The sequence below is a fragment of the Haemorhous mexicanus genome, chromosome 11 (genome assembly GCF_027477595.1).
Source record: "Haemorhous mexicanus isolate bHaeMex1 chromosome 11, bHaeMex1.pri, whole genome shotgun sequence".
Lineage (NCBI taxonomy): Eukaryota > Metazoa > Chordata > Aves > Passeriformes > Fringillidae > Haemorhous > Haemorhous mexicanus.
Window position 1 is genome coordinate 17,489,410 of NC_082351.1, and position 17,059 is coordinate 17,506,468.

The 17,059-nt window shown below is 37.7% G+C and overlaps 1 protein-coding gene across 5 annotated transcripts in view; it reads left to right on the forward strand.

The window, feature by feature from the left end:
- Positions 1-17,059, forward strand: part of ATXN7 (ataxin 7) — an 83,081-nt gene that overhangs the window by 43,168 nt on the left and 22,854 nt on the right. For 3 of the 5 annotated variants that reach the window (XM_059856719.1, XM_059856720.1, XM_059856721.1), the window contains one exon: positions 7,421-7,525. The exons of 1 other annotated variant lie outside the window; for it this stretch is intronic. In XM_059856719.1, the coding sequence (XP_059712702.1) occupies positions 7,421-7,525 (105 nt within the window). Of the gene's footprint in view, positions 1-244; positions 420-7,420; positions 7,526-17,059 lie in introns of those variants that run through there. One more of the 5 variants, XM_059856723.1, reaches the window with a different exon arrangement.

The following is a 17,059-nucleotide window of genomic DNA, read 5'->3' on the forward strand; positions in this document are numbered from 1 at the left end:
TAAATACTTAGATGTCTACTTTAATATGCATTATATATAATTACAGGAACATTGAAATCTTGGGAGCCTAAAATTAGAACTCCCAGCTGTGCAGTAGGCTGCAGGTGCACGTGTGCATGACACACTTCTCTTTGGTATCTGTTGCTCAGTTTTTATCCTTGGGTAAAAGACACAGACATTTCCCAGAACTGTTAAATTTTAGAGAACTAAAATTTAGTGTTTCATTCTGCATCCTGGCAGAGAGAGGGAGGAAGGGCTCTGGGGGAATTGCTGTGCCAGTAGCCTTGCACAAGGATGGCTGTTTGGATTTGTGTGTGCACAGAGGAGTGTTGCTGCCTGCAGCAAACCTTTCTGCTGGAGGTGAAGCTCAAGGGGATGGGGTTTGGGGAATGCAACACAGCTGCACCTATGGAAAAGAGGTAGGTGATCCTGGGCCCTTTCAGCAGGGCAATCTGAATTTGGGAAAAGCAAAGTAAAATCTAGAGAGCTGTAGCTTTGGAAGGACAGACTAGAGAGCTGTAGCTTTGGAAAGACAGACTATCCTGAGTTTTTGAAAGGAGACTGGACAGAGAGGACACCTCTTTTAGAGATGAACTAAATGTTCTAACACTAGTGGAGATTTATGACAGTGATCAAATCTTCTAATGCAGCTCCTGTGCCTACTTAAACCAGATTGTGGGGTTTTTTGGTCTTGAACTGAAAGTCATTTCTCTGAGCCAAAACTTTGAGGTTTGAGTATTCAATAAAATGCTGGGTAATTGCTGTATTTGCTGAAGGGGAAAACACAGTCAAAACAGTTAATCAAGTCTTCAGCTGTTCCTTCCTTCAGCTGATCAATCAGCAACTACTCAGTGAAACAAAGTTCATGCACTTGTGCTCTGAATCCAAGGAGAGCTCTGCCTTTTAAATGTCCCCAAAAGTAGCTGGACTTCCAAGGCTGTATGTGCAGTTACATAATGTAAGGTATTTAATGTACAGAGTGGAGTTGGCAAAGAATTTTAAAGATGGGTAACCTTGAAGAAAATACTTCAGCAATGCTTCTCTCTGAACCTAAATGAAACAGCTCAGATATGGGAATGTGCATTTGGTTTGTTTTATTTTGTATTAAAAGGCTGTTTTGTATCTGAGGCAATATGAGCATAAACCTTATGGGAGAGATTTTTTTTCCAAACAGTGTTTCTGGGTGTAGATTTGATCATTTTATGTTTTGTTCATTTGGTTATATGTATGTTCTCTGCAGGCACAAATTGGTTAGGCCTGCACATATGGTTCATAAAATACTTGTGTTCTATTAATACCTAAGTGTTCATTACTTGAAATTTTGCAGAATACCCTCAAGTATGTTATGCTAGAATCTCTTACTTTGTTTCCAAAGTTGTGTAAACCAGAGCACTCTAATTTCTATATGGGTTTAGTTATTTTGTTCACAATATGTGTTTAGAAATATTCTTCTTTTGTTATCATCTTGCGTGGTACACAGAAAAAAAAGTGCAGTAGTTTAATTTTACGTCAGCATTGATAAGTATACAAAACCACATCTGTTCATGAATGATAAGCACTTGAGTGTTTCTCCAAAATAGTTTGGAAGATATTGTTTAGAAAATAATGGTTTAGTTGCAGAAAATGAAGTATCTGTATAAAAGGGACTTTGACTTTTCAAGGCCTTAACTTGGATCACTTTTTTTTTTTTTTAATAAAACATTCATATCAGGTAAATTAAGGGCCTATATTACTTTAAATAGATGGGAGCTTTACTTAAGATAACCAGGTTAGTTAAGATACATTGCAGTGCTGTTTGTAGCTGCCTCAGTTTGCAGCCAAGATTCTCCTTCTGCCTGAAGAATACTTGGTATTGACACTTAATGTCAGTAATAGATTCAGCATTGAATCCATTGCTTACCTGCTGTGCAGATTTCTTGGCAGAATTTTTGTTTTCTGGGCCGACTCCAAGTCTGGTGGTAACAGAGCTGAGCTTTCTGAAATTTGCCTGGTTTTGGTACAGTCTGTTTCATGTGGTCCTCAGTGCTGGTTAGTTGCCTTCCTTCTCCCTCCTTGTGCCTCTTCCTCAGATCACAAGCTCTTAAAAATAGTAATTTGGGAGGTTTTGTCTGCTTTGACATACTAAATGACATGTTCACCACAGCCATAAAGGGTAAAACAACAGAAATATTTATTACTTTATCAGGATCTGACAGTACCTGAGACATGTGTTGCAAGCAAATTATGGGAGTTATCACAAGATTTCTTTTCCTCTAAGATGTCAGCTGCTTTGTTACTACAACTGTGGTGTTTTTTCCCCTTTTCAAAGATTTATCAGATGTTAGTGAAATGCTGTATTGTCTTAAATAAAAGTTTTACTACAATTCTACTGTAGAGAAAGAGATCTACCAGTTAAGTTAAAACGAGGTGTACTGGCATATTTTTTACCTTAGTGTGTTCAAGACTTTCTAATGAGAAGACAAAACCCAGCTAGTACAGAGCAAATGTATTCAAGATAGCTGTTGGTGAACATAATTTAAACTTACTTGGTCCGTGAAGTAAATTGTTCAAACAAGCCAGATTTTGGCAACATTTCAAAATAATGGGATCTGTTTACAATTTCCTTATATAGTACTTGAAACAATTCCCTGATGTCTTAATGTAAAACCTAGTAAATTGATAGAAGTTGGTACATTTACTTAAGGTGGATTTGGATCAGACTCCACTAAAAACAAATTCAGTGTTTGGGAGGTTGTAAAGATAATAGGGAGTTATATCTGTGCTGTCAGTGTAAATTTAATAGTGTAGGGTATTGTGACTTTAATGCATCTAATATTAACTATAGTGATAAAGTCTTTCTGGAAGTATAACCAGGTTGGTGCAGTGGTGAAGGCATGTTATGCTGTTCTGTGGAATCTTTGTAGCCAAAACATTTTACAAACATTTTGCTGTTCACATCAGGCATCAGCCTACAATGTCCATTGTCAAATTACACTCAGTGGTGAGTAGTATGTACATCTTTGTTGTAAATCAGGCTTGGACTTTAAAAACTAATCTTAATAAGCAGCTGTTTATGCTGAGAATGGATAGGGAAGAATGAGCATTAGCAATGTTCTGGCTATTTCTGCAGAACTTCTACATACTCCTTTTGCTTTTCTTGATCAAGCTTTCTTTTTTGTCATAACCTTGATAGTTTGTTCTTTGCCCTTTCATCTCTTGGTAGTTTTGCTTTCTCTTCCTCTGATTCAGTTTTCATTCTCCACCTTCTTTGAACTGCAATAAGCAGACTTCTGGCAAATAAGAAACTGCTGTTCTGGTCTCTGCACCCAGGCAGCCTTTACTCTTTTCCTCCAGCAGTTGCTGTCCTGGAGAGGATCTTAACCTCACCTTTTTTGTTGATATTTAATTTCATTTCTAGAAGGGATGTTGCCTTGTTAGATACTAGGATAGATGGACTGTACAGTGGTCCCAGTCTGAAAAGGTACAAGATTTGTAGGAAATTTGATACATTTGGGGAGTTAGAAAGGAAAAATCCAATTAAAATACATAGCTCTGGTAGTCACTGAAATCTAGTGGGTAATTAAATGCAAGCTGCTGGCCTGTTCTCTGAGATAGTTTTAGCCTGTTTTATGTGTTCTGTGTGATATTAAGTAATAGAAATGAGGGATTGAGAGTATGCAGGCACAGTTAGTTTTAATGAGCATGAGTTTCTTCAGTGTAGCTGTCCTGAAAGAGAATGTTGGAAATGCTAAGAAATTATTCAATCATTTGTGTGTTTCCACAGTGTGTTTCAGAGAAGAAGAGATGGCAGATCAGTGTAAGAAAACTTTTTAGATGAGGCATGCTGAGCTCCATTTTACTTGATGCACAGTATGCCAAATTATCCATTATTGCTTTTTCTTTTTTTGTTAGAAAATGATCCTACACTGACCTTTTCCAAGTAAGAAGCATTTTCCTAGTTACATGCTCAGCAACTGATGCAGTTATCTCAGAATTGTGTATGGCATGGGCTTGTTCTGGTCTTGGTAAAGAGTGCAGTAATGCATCATTTAAAGTTGTTTTTCTAAAAATTCAGTTACATTTGAAAGGAGAAGTGAATTCTGGGGATCAGTGTCCAGAGGCTTCCTATTATGGAGGTAAAGGAAGTTGTTTTTCTTTCTGGTGTTAATAGAATTAATGTAACTAACAGCTCTTATAATAGTATCTGTATGTTGATACAAAGAATACTGCATTTATGGAAAAATACATGGAAAGTTTGAGGTCTTGATTTAACTTTTTAGTTAGACCTTGAAAAATATTCCCAGATGGAGAGAGTTAAATGAGCCCAGCTTTGAAAGAGGAACATATGAATCACAGTTGTCAGGCTCTTCCTTGAGAGGCACAGGCTTTACAAAGTGAAGTGTTTCAAAAAGTAATCTTTAAACCCAGAGTAACAATGTCTTGAGATGACACTGGTGAAATACTAGAAACTTCATTAGACTTCTAAATAGAAAATGTGCACATCATAAAGTGGATCAGGTGTAAAGTACTAGGTGTTAGAATACCAACTACACAATATAGGTGAACTTTCATAAATGGCTGACAGGGGACAGAAAAATTGGGCATCCATCACCTATTCCTGGTACATACTTACTGTGTAAGTTTTGTTAAACTGTTCTGTATGTTGTTCTCTAAAATTTTCATTGTCTAATTTGTCACTCCCTAACAGTGCCACATAGGTGTTTGTCCTGTTGGAACACAGAAAGAGAAGCAAGATTTCCCTGAAATCTGCTCTTGCCCTGCTCAGCTAATAGCATGAGGCACATTAAAGATGTGAGATCTTACCTGCCTAAAAAATGATGCTTCTGGATTGAGAAGTGTGGACTCAGGTCTCTTCCAGTTGTCTTTCATGATTTTGGTTTGGTCAAACTCCTTACAGTTTCAAAGCCATTGTTAAATTGCATTTTGGTCTCTAACCTTTTCTACTCCCTCACTGGTTGAGTTGTTATTCTGATATCAGTGCTGTAGGAGACCACTGTGGGCTACAAGATCTTTTGCATTAATTTGTGTGATCTGGCTGGAGTCTTGTGCATGACTTCCTTTGAAATCAGGTTGTGATTTGGTGTGTGCAGCAAATTCTTTTCTCTGTGTCAAGTGGTTTTACTCTTGGAAAGGTCCTTTGTGAATTTGTGTATTTCCTGGCACTCTGTCATTGCCTTCTGTCACTTGGAGCTAAAATTTTAAAACTGAAGGTGTTTCACAGTGTAAAGGACCTTTGTAAATTATCCAGATTTCTTGGGATCCTCAAACTGAACTAGGAAAACTCTTTTGTTTACATCCATTTCTGTCAGTTTGTCTCAGTTACCATTTAAAATTGCAGTTCTGTATTGCCAGCAAATATTCATGGAAGGTTCCTTAGAGTGATGGCACATGGATGTGGTGTCTCTGACTGGTGTGAAGGAGTGCTTTATCTTGCAGTCCTTCTCTCCTGTTAATGATTTCCCCTGCATTCAGTAAAGCTGGTGTAAAGTCTGAGAATCCAGCACAGTCTGAAAGGCACAGCTATGGGAACAGGTTCCAGGGTGTGGATTTACAGTTGTCTGGGCATCACACAGGAGCAGCCTCTCTGTGGGCTGCTAGCAATGTAAATATCAGGCAGTGCATGCTGTTACTGTCCCATTCATCTCAGCTATTGTGAAAGTGACCCTGGAGTATTTGCTTGTGTGTATAAACTTTGATACATGGGCATACCCAAAGGGAATATTCCTGCATGAAATATTAGCAATGACATTTAAGCTTTTACTTTTTTTCGTACATAGCTTGATATTACATCACAGAAAGTAGATATTGAAAAATAGAAACTTATTATTCCTATCTGATTTTTTCCCCACTCAGCATATATTTACTAATTTTGTCTGGCTTGCAGTAGTTGGGTGTGTCACAGGTTTTCATGCTTTTTTCAATAAATATCATATAAATAAATAAGCAAGAGTTGCTACTTAAAGTGCGAGATGATTTGTTTATTTGATGTAACTTCAGTTGTGAAAATGTGTCTGTGATTCAGGTGAGGGTAGCTGTGATCTCAGCCAAGTTAGATGTCTTTGGTCATTGCATTTGCATCCAACTGCAAAATCCAGTTGGGGCTGTTATTGCAGGTCTCATGCTTAATTTTGATGTAGCACTAGTAAGATGTGTGGAAAATGTGGGATAAACCTTATGACTTCTAAATAAAAGTATTGAATTTTTTTATTATGAAGATAAATACTAATTCTGGAAGTAGTTTTGGTGTAGATATATTCTCTGTCTGTGAGAAACAAAGTGAACAGGGCTGATGGTGTCTTTCTGTGAGCAGTTGCCTTGAATTATGGCACACTTAATGTGCAACACACTCAATTTATTTCATAATTGCTGTTCTATTAATGGACAAAGCAGTGGATGTTGCTAAAAGCATACATAGGCAAATTAGTAGCTGTAAAACCAAACTATGGGGTCAGTTCTAGCACAAGGGTAAACAAGTTTAACTTATTTTCTAAGTTTCTATTAAGATAAATCTATTACTTGAGGGTTTTTATAAGAAAATAAGTTTGCTTATGTCAGTTTTTAACCTTTATATAGTGTTACAGATCCGTAGACACATATTGTTTGCAGTTTCTGGTGTTTTGTCTTTTAATGATTGAATAACATTTTTAAGTTATATAAATATAATATACCTTTAATTTTTGTAGTGAATGCTGAATTTATTGCTCCAGTAGTCTCTGAATGCAGTTAAAACTGTTAAATATATTCTTAACAAACTGTATTCTTCAAAGTAAAATTGTAGAAACTAATTTTATTTGTAAAAGTCTCCAAGTATGTGTGTTATCTCTGCAATCCACACATGCTCTGACATACTGTTATCTCTGGTTCTGTCTCCTGTGTAGCTGTTCCATGGATCTCTGGCAGCAGATGGCTGGACTATAATGCACTGTTAAACAAATAAAACCATTAGGCATGTAATTCTGCCTGGTGAATGACTGTGTGTTTAAAATGGTTTAAAAAAATTAAATAGCAAATGAAGTTAAATTTTGAATTCATTTAATGACATTGGAATAAAATCCAAAGCCCTTTTCAGAATACATAAAACATCCCCTCTTATGTTGTGTTTGTCTCAATTGAAGTCAGTCTTTTTTTATTGCATTATTGCATCTGGTATAAAATAATCAGTCCTAAATCAGTTTTCTAATAGATGTTTTCTACAAGTAATCACTCATTTTACATGTATCTTTGTAGTAAGATTTTTGCTTTTGTAATACTCCAGCACAAAATTATCTATTGCATTATATGCTCTTTTTTCCTCATTTTCAAATTTGATACAAATGTCTCTAAAATTTTGATTCAACACTAGTGTCATGGCTCTGTAATTAAACTGTTTTTCTATAATTGTCAGCAGCTGAGAGATGCCATTTTGTCTTTTTGTTTTTAGATATGCCAATATTTGGTCTTTGCCCGGCTCATGATGATTTCTATTTGGTGATGTGTAACCACTGTAATCAGGTCGTAAAACCACAGGCATTTCAATCACATTATGGTAAGTGCTTAACTATTTTTAATAATTAAGGGTGAGGTTAAATCAGGATTAAGCCTGGCAATTTTTTTTACATTGATGGTAAATAGATCATTAAATTATAAAAAATGTCAAAGAATATAACCTGTATTTAATAATTTTATATACATTGTAATGCAGTTACATAAAGATCTCGCTTTTTTAGTTTTTTGTTTTCTTGAAATGCTGCATAGCTACAGTTCAGTTTCAAAATGACATATCTAGTGTATTTCACAGCCAATATGTGTAGTGTGTTTGTGTCTCTGTGTGTCATTTCTCATACGGATTATTTTTACATGGGTTCTGGTACAGTGTGAACTAGAACTGAAAGCTAAACTTACAGTGAAATTTATAAAATGTTGTAAGCTTCCAATAGCCAGTAAGCTTATTTATTTATTTTCAGAGTTATCAATTTGTATTTGTTTTACTGGTCCAGTGGATTTGTATATAAACTATATAAGGAAGCTCTTGTTGTGTTTGCTGGCCCGTGTTTAGAGAGGACTGAGAAAATGTGAAGTGCTGTGCCAGTTCAAGTGCTTGGTTACTTCCTTCAAGCCTATCTGGGGGTGGTTGGCAGTTCTGCTTTTCCATGCTCCTCTCAAGACTAGAAATTAGCCTCAAACAGTTTAATGCCAATATTTGGATAGGAGGTTTTTTGGAATTCAGCTTTTTGTTTCTTAAGAAATTCATGGGGTGTTTTCTGACCAACTCCTAATAAACATGATGGACAAAGCATCTTCTGAACTAGTCCTTCCTCCCCATGTGTGCATCATGTATTTGTTCACTCTCTTTTCTCTAGGCTTGTGTCCCTACTGGTTGGCTTGGTGTTTATAGGATACAAGCTGGGTATGGGCAGGGAACAGTTTCTTCTAGTCTTGAGAAAAAGGGATAACCTTTTGTGTATCTTAAATAATCCAATGCTTTGGCAAGAAAAGATATACTCACTTCTGCTTCCTTGAGACTGGAGAAGAGCCTTTCTGGATTGTGCAGAGGGTGAACTTCTTAGCCTTTCTCCCTGTAACTTGGCTTTTTGTTATATTGCCTTATGGATTATGTAGCCCTACCCTTGCTGCTGGATCCTGCAGTTGTGTCACACAGCGTGACTCAGAAAATAACCTGAATAAGTTTTGTGTCATAATTCTTAATAGTTTGCTTGTATTCTGTGGATGACTGTACTAACAATTTTTTTTAAACCCACAGTTTTGTGGATAAAAGTCTCCAGAGCTGTTGGTAAGCCAGAAGAAAAGGCCATCTTTTCTTGCTTTTCTTGCTCTGGTTGCTGTAAGCCTTTCCACTAGCCAAGAACAAGTGTACCCCTTGCCAGTGAGATTCCTCACGTGTCACTGAATATCAACTTAAGATGTCAATAACTCCTTCTAAAATATCATATTAAACTGATTCTGACAGCTAAAAATAAATTTATGGGGGAGGACTGGATGAGACCAAGTTCTGAGTGATGGCATATGAAATATTCCATCTTGAGGTCAGTAATACTGTTGTGATGGAGAGCTGTGAATAGCTGCAGACCCTTAAGGGTTGTCTTTATGAAATGAGCAGGTCATCTCCAGACATTGTCTGACAAACAGGTGTCTGGGAGGAAGCAGCATTGTGTTTGTCTCTGTGGACAGGTGGCAGAAGCAGCTCAGGAGCTGAATAGGTGCAGCATTGTGTCTTGAGCATGGAATGGAAACATGGCATGTTGTAATGCTGCTTGTACTGCTGTTAGACTTGTTATGTGAAGTTAATTCCAGCTCTTCTGTAAGCACTGTTTGCAATTTAAAAGGTACAGGGTGAACAGGGAACTGCAAAATGAAGGTATGGAAAGTATTTTTAAAAGTCGTAATAAATACAAACATAACGTTTCCATTCTGTATCGCTTTGTAGAAGTGTGATCCCTAAATGTGAAAATTTCTCTTACATCAGTGGCGGATTCATACTTGAGGAGAAGTGTAGAAGGAGTGGATAGAAATGATGAGGTTATTCTTAGTGTTTCTTAAGCTTGTTCTGAACAATGAAGAGTCTTGGCGTGGGCTGTGGCGTGCAGAGGAAACAGGCGGGGTCATTCTGATGAGAAAAACAGGCTTGGGTGGGGTGAACATCATTAAAGGACCTTAGTTTGCTAATCTAATAGCCTCAGAAAGGTAAGAAGGCTGACTTCATGATTTTGTGTAGCACTAGTTCTCCAAGCCTTCTATCAGCCTTCCCTTTTTTTAAATCCTTGCACAGTTGTCCCTTAATTAAAAAAATTAAATATGAAAGCTGATAAATATGGCAGGTGATAGATTACCAGACAGTGATCTCTTTTTTTAAACAGTATATCTCTGGAGAAGGAAATTGCTGAAGTCCTCAAAACATGGTTATTTTAAAACAAAAAGTGTGTTATCATGATAACAAGAACCTAAAGCACTCTTTGGATTCACCACAGTCAGTTCACCCTGAATTAAATTTTTTATTGATGGTATGATTTCAGGAATTGAAAAATTGTGAAAAGTTGCAGTGCATCAATGTATCTTCTTGTTATGTTCTTAGGATCTTTTATTTTTAATTGTTGCCAGAGAAGTATTAATCTCTTAAAATATTCTATAGCTCCTGGTGGTGTGTGTTGCTGTACTTGGTGTTCTTTGAAATCTGTCATGTGAAATTTTGTTTTCTGAAGTAGTAGAATATGCTCTGTTAAACTGTTGCTTTTGTCAAAGGAAAGCTAAACAAACTCTTAGTTAAATCTAATGAGTTAATTAATTTCTTCCAAAGCATATTTGTGATAAACTACTTGAATAGGTAGGCTGAAAGTGCTTTGCAGGACATATGCTGGCTTTTTTCTCTGGACCATAAGTAGTCAGAAATAATTTAAATGTAACCTTATTAATTAGAATATGTAACCTTTTTACTAAAATACTTTATTGATAAAAATGACAGATTTGTTTATATAACTGATTCTTTTCTATTTCATGCATTTGAGTAGAAGAGATACTAATGTAAAATAAAATTCGACTTGTTTAGGCAGTCCAAGCATGTGTCTGGGCTATGAATTTCCATTTTAACAATTTATTCAGTGATGTTGATATTTGTACTATGCTTGATTTGTAAAGCTGGTATGCGTAACACCACGTGCAGGCTTGTTTTTAGGAGCAATCCAATATAATGAGATATCTGAAGTCAGCTTGTGGCATTCCATCCAGCCTGTGTACAGTGGCTGGCTGGCAGGGCAGTCCAATGGCTTTAGCCCCTGGGCTTTGGGTGGCAGCACTGCTGGGGACATGGTGGGGCAGGAGCAAGCCAGCCAAGGAAAAGTTGTTTCAAGACAAATCCTCTGTTCTGTCAGATCACAGCTGTTTTGATTTGGGGGGCCCGGCAAGTGACTGCCTTTATTGCTCCTGTTCCTGCTGTTGCTTTCTGAATGGCTGCACTTTCATGGTATCAGCATCTTCCTTAGATGAGTCAAGATCAGTTCAGAGGTGAAAGATGGAAAAAAGATAAAATGTTGAGACACTGAGACTTGTGGGTGAAGCACCTGGGATCACTTATCATGATGACCTCTTCCCAGAAAGTGTTTTTCTCCAGGAGTGTTTCTCTACACCCTCGATGATGGTGTGCCAGCTGTCACGCTCCTCAGACCAGTGGGATGTGCCTGTCTCCCTTTGATTTCCATTCTTTCCTCCCCCGAGACATGATAGATACAGTTCTTGTGCTGCACCCAAAGGTTGTTCTTTGAGGAAGCAATTGTGACAGTTATTTCAGGTTGTTCGTGGAAGCCCTGAAGTGCCGTGGTTTTAGGCTGTGTGACCTTTTGTTGGCATTTCAGCTGTTCCACAGGTTTATCTCATCTCCCTGTGGTTATCAGCCTCCTGGCTAATGAGAGCTGCTTCTCTGCCCTGGCTGGGCTGCTCTGTGGCTGAGAGAGCTCAGCAGCGTGAAAGTAGCATCAGCGTAGAGATGTGTGGGGTTTCTTCCTTCTAACTTTGCTTTTCTTTTTTTTTTTTTTTTTCTTTCCAGAGTTTTTTTCCCCCTCTGTGTCTTAGTTTCCATGAATACAAAGTAGGTTTAAATGATAATAATGAAGGCTATCTGTAAAACTTACACTGAGAGTGCCTGTGACTCAGGTAGTGATTGTGAAAACCATGAATACAGTACATGTTGGAAAGAGATGATGATAGTGTGTTGGGCTGTTGAGTCATTAAAAAGCTATGTCAAGTGTTTTGATTAACTTCCATGGGTTTGGCATGGTGGCAAAGGTGAGCAGCCACCGGGAGCTTTGCCTGCTGCTGCTGTCCTGAGAGCTGATGGGGAATTGCTTAAACACTTTGGTTTCCAATCAGTGCAGGTTTAAACCTGAAGTATATTAATCAGAAGCAGTGTTACTATACTGATATGCCCATCATCTATTCTATTGTGGTTTCTAGGAAGTTGTGGAATTGGAACAGAGCATCACACAACCTTTTACTTGGAGGGCAGATCCTGACAGTAGAAAAAGAAATGTTTGCCGGTTACTTGGGTCCATCCTCCGAGTCAGTTCGAGGTCTTTAGTGATTCTCCTTCATCTGATTGTGTAACCGAGGTCCTTCCTCCCTCAGCCAGGGCCCACACCCACCTTTTTTTTTGTGGTGGTGTTAAGTGCCTGGATTCAGAGAGAACTCGTGATACTTGTGATTTTAATTGAGAAAAATGATCTGTTAACTATCTCTATTGGTGTGCTGATGTATTTTGGATGTGTATCATACATAACATGAGTATTACAGTCCCTGCAGTGTTACATGTTTGGATTCTTCTCACTCTACGAATTGAATATAAATTTGTCCTACTGTATTTTTGTTAAATTTGGCAGCAGCTAATTGTTCTGAAAAATCTGTCAATATTTAATGTTTTTAAGTTGTTGTATGTATTGCTTGTTTAGTGTGGAATAAGAGAGTATGTTTAGCATGAATTCATGGATTACAAAGTCAAAGATAGTGTCTGTACAAGGCAGCATTTGAAGCTGATAAGAAAAGAAAGGAATGTACTGAATCTTGTTCCAAAGCCATCGGACCTGAGGACTGGGTTGTTGTTGCTTGGTTTTTGGGTTGGTTGGGGATTTTTTTTTTCTGAGTGTGTGTTTTTTTTTTTCTCGTGGGAGATTGCTTGAGCTCATCCTCATTTTGGAGGGATAAGTCTTCATTGTGGCTTGCATACTTTAGGCAGCAAGCAATTTGTTTCAGTAATTAATGTCCACTGTTCACGAAAGTCTTTTTAAAGCAGTGTTAAAAGGTTTTTTATAAATAATAAGAATTTTCTTGGGTATCAGTGATCTTCTGTAGAAGTCTAACAGCCAAAATAAAACCTGAATATTCTGTGGTGTGTCACAGATGTGCTGGAGCAATCTGCCAAGCATATTGCCAAACATGCACAGGTGGCATTTGGCATATTATGGCTCCAGTTAATGTATATGTTTTAACAAATTAGCATTAGCAGCCTCTGTTCAGGAGCTTCTGTTTAAAGTCCTCTCACAGTACTTCACACAGTCCAAGTTTCAGCAGCTGGATCTTAATCTGTGGGTCCAGCAACAACTAGTTTAATTTCTTAGTAGAAATTTGTGAAATTCTGTAGCTTTTGCAAGAATCATCTTGGCATATAGCAGGGAATGTGCTCAGAGGTCAGCACAGGATTTGTTTCAGAAGGAAAAGTTTCAGTTGGCTATTTAGTCATTTTTAAATAATGCATCATTAAATAAGAAATTATTATAATGTGGAAAGAAACTCAGTAAACATATTTTGAGCTTTGAAATGTGCACCCCCAAGCCATTAGCTGAATTCCAAATGTGCCATGCAGATTTTACAGAGCGGTGGAGTTCGGTGCTGTGGTTACTTGTATCATCACAGACTGTTCACATGCAGAAGATTATTTTTGTGCACAGAATGGCTGTGGTCTTTGTTTATTACATGAAAGCACAGGGAGTCTGTTGGAGAAGCTGATGGCAGTTTTCTAGTACAACTTCCTCCTTTTTTGTGGGTACATGAGTTTGTCAAGCTCTGGTTGAAGACATAAAGCAATTTTTAAGTATTGGCTAAGAAAAAGGTGATGTTCAGCTTCAGATTTGGGAGATACTGATTACTGAGTTTACTGCTTACCATGTAACTCATATTATTCTCTCAACAGCACTGTGTGTGCTAAAATACTACAGACTTGAAGTGCTCGGTGTGTTTTAGGCTCTTCTTACCTTTGGTTAATTTGGTGAAATTATTTTATGCTGTTTTGCCATAGCAGAAGACCTAGATGTAAAAATCTTTTTGGTTTAATGGGCTGAAGAGAGAGTATATTTTTTCTATTCTATTCTTACTGAAATGTTAAAATATTTAAAACTAGTCTAACATACAAAGTTATGTAAGGGTTCCATGAGAACCCTGCTCCTTTATAGTGATCTCCTTGCTGGGCATGAGCAGACACTGGGACTGACTGCTCTCTTTTCAAAACAAATGGTGATGGGGAAGAACAAGTGGAAAGAAAGAATGAAAAACAAATATTTATCTTTGTGGGAAAAGAAGAATCAGTTCCATGTTTACTATCACAGAAACAGTAGTTCAGCAAGAGGGAGAAAGCATGTTGATCAATAGATTGGAATAAGATCTAAAGAGAGCAAGTAATTCCAATAAAAAGTTTCTATTGAGTGTATATGACTACAGCTTCACTTTGAAGGTAGCCAGATGGGATAGGTGCATCAGGTCTACAATTAAAAATGACTGACAATGAGAGGACTTGACCAATCTAGAATCAAGGTTGAGTTTCATCACTCAGAACTCATTTTGTGAGAGGAAACGGCGTGTGGAGCAGGACACAGTTCTCCCAGCCATCATTCCTGACTTTCTACAGGGTCAGGGAAGGCCGTTCTTCATCAGCTTACATGATCCACATCCTTGGAAGGCTTCCTTCTCAGCTAAAAGGGTTCTTTCTGCTGCCTAAGCCGCTCCTCCAGGCTGGAGCTCAGCCAGGGGAGGTGGCACACACTGAGGGCAGGCCATGGGCACGCAGGCTCTGGCACACTGCCCTAAGCTGGGTGCAGGAGAACGAAGCTACGACCTGTGTAAGAGCTGGGGAGGCGGAAGAAGACTGAGTTGAAGTAAAAAAAAAAAGACTAATTTCTGCTGTTCTGGAGAGATGGGAATGGGTCAGAGCCATGGAGATAAAAACTTAGTGTTGGAGGGTGGGGTTAGTAGTAGTTTAATTTCAAAAGCTAACCACATGCAGATGAATTATTTATAAGGACTTTCTCATTTGTTTTTTGGGGAGAAGTGTGTTCTCATGAACTGTGTAGATTATTCCAAGAACTGCAAACCTCAGTGAATACCACAGCGCTTTGTGATTCCAGGGAGGAGTATTCTGGGAAGCTTGTAAAATTGTTTTCAGTATTGAACTGTCATGAAGAAAATAATTTTTGGTTGGTTTTTTGCCTCCCCCTCCCCAATGGAAGTACATAGTTTCCAGTTGCACAGACTGTACCCTCTCATCCCAGCATCTGGCTCTTGAACAACTGCTGTGTTTGGGATGGTCTTTTTTTCTCTGCAAGCACAACTTCATAGGTCAGATAGGAAATCCCATCAGAAATCCCATCACTTACATTGCTTCTTGTGAAGATACCAGTGCACCCAGTACAGCTGGCTATGCAGTACCTGCCTGGGGCACTGGTGCCCAGCTTTGGCAGGGCTGCCTCAGCACAGCAGGAATTAAGTGGTTTGCAGTTTGTGTGTGTGTGTGTGTGTGTGTCCAAGGAGGGGAAAGAGAGGACACTGGGGAATAGCTAAAAAGGGAAATGTAAAACAAAGAACTTGAGTAAAATACATGTAAAAAGAAATAGGTGAAAACAATAAGGAGGAAGGTAAATAAGGAAGGTAGGATAAAATTACCTTGGAGGAGGGAGAATGAAGTAGGTACAGTGCTGGTTTTATTACTCTGTAACAAGGGGTAAAAGTGGTAGAAAGGAGGAGAGGCTAAACAGGGCAAAACAAACAAAAGCTTTTTCACAAGTTTTCCTCTCTCAATGTTTTGGCAGCAATACTATTAATGTGGTTTGTGTAATGCTGTGATATTCTTGGATTTTGCACATTTTGGTGGGGGGTTCACATTCTTGTTTGAGGGCAACAAGAATGTGTCCTGCTTGAGACACATCTAGCTTTATCAGGCACTGAGCGTCAAGGGAAAGGATGGAAACATGCATGTGTGTGCACTTAGTTCATATTTTAGTTTCTTTTGCATTGCTTTTACTATTTCTGTTTGGACTTCTTAATGTTATTCCAGAGTTCTCATTTTCCATACTGTGAATAATATTTTTTAGACAATAGGATGTATGTATAGCCTTCAGCAGCTTTTGCTTTTAGAAGAATGCCCCCCAGGGAAGATGAGGTGTAGTGTACTAGGTAGAAAAAAGTTATCCCTGCTGGACCAACATAAAAACAATGTTTTGCAGGAACTTCAACTGCCACCTCTGGAAAAATAGGCAGCATTTTAAAATCTATATTCTCACCTACAGCAATAATGCACTGAATGGTAACCAGGCATTAGGCATGAGTCAAGCTTTCAGAAAGACTTGGGACAATATTTTTCTTACCAAATTAAAAGAAATCTATAACATTTTGGTTTTAGACACAGCTAAAAAGTAGCTGCCACTTACTTTAGTTGGGCATTGTGTCAAGTAGTTTTCACCTGTTATTTATTTGGTTTTGATCACCAGTTTGCTGGCTTTTTAAAAAGAAGCATGATACTGCCTTGAGAGTTTTTTTCTTCCAAGCAATATGATACACTTAAAAACTAACATATGATACACTTTAAGTCTAGAAACTGTGTTTTTAAGATATAACCAGAAGAGGGAGTGTATAACACTTCCTATACAATGAAACCTGTAAGTTTATTGATGAAGAGCAATCAATAACCACATGGCTTTTTTTAAAGTTAATAAATAACTGCAGGGTTAAATTCACTTTCAAAATACTACAATTAATGCCACCTTTTTAAGCTTCTCATGAGGCTTAATTCAGTTTAACACTAAATAATTATATCCAAGTAATGGAAATGGCCTGGATGGCAATTCACATTTCTAAGTGGTATGTTGTGTCTACCTGTAACAAATATTCAAACATTTTCAGGAGCAGTCTTTGATTAGCTCTTATATTATCCACCTCTATGACAGCTCCATAACAGTATGGATCAATTAAAACTCTTTTTAAAGAGTAGAAAATAAACAGGAATAGATAAATATTATATGTAATTTTATATAAGTTTGTGATAATATTATTGTCTAATAGGCCATCATTAGCTACCTCAGGCAGTGGCAGCCAAAATACTTCCAAACCTTATTATCTCCTGTTGATGAAACAAATATGTAGTGTTTGTATAGAAAATAATTATTTTTACTCTAATTTGTGTATATATTCCTGCAGTTGTTGTGCAGTTGGGAAGCAGGTTAATCTTTTCAACAATACCAAAAAAATATAGGAAAAACATTTGTACCTTATGCAGGTTCTGCCTTGTCAGAGTGCTGCTGGCCACAAAGGCAGC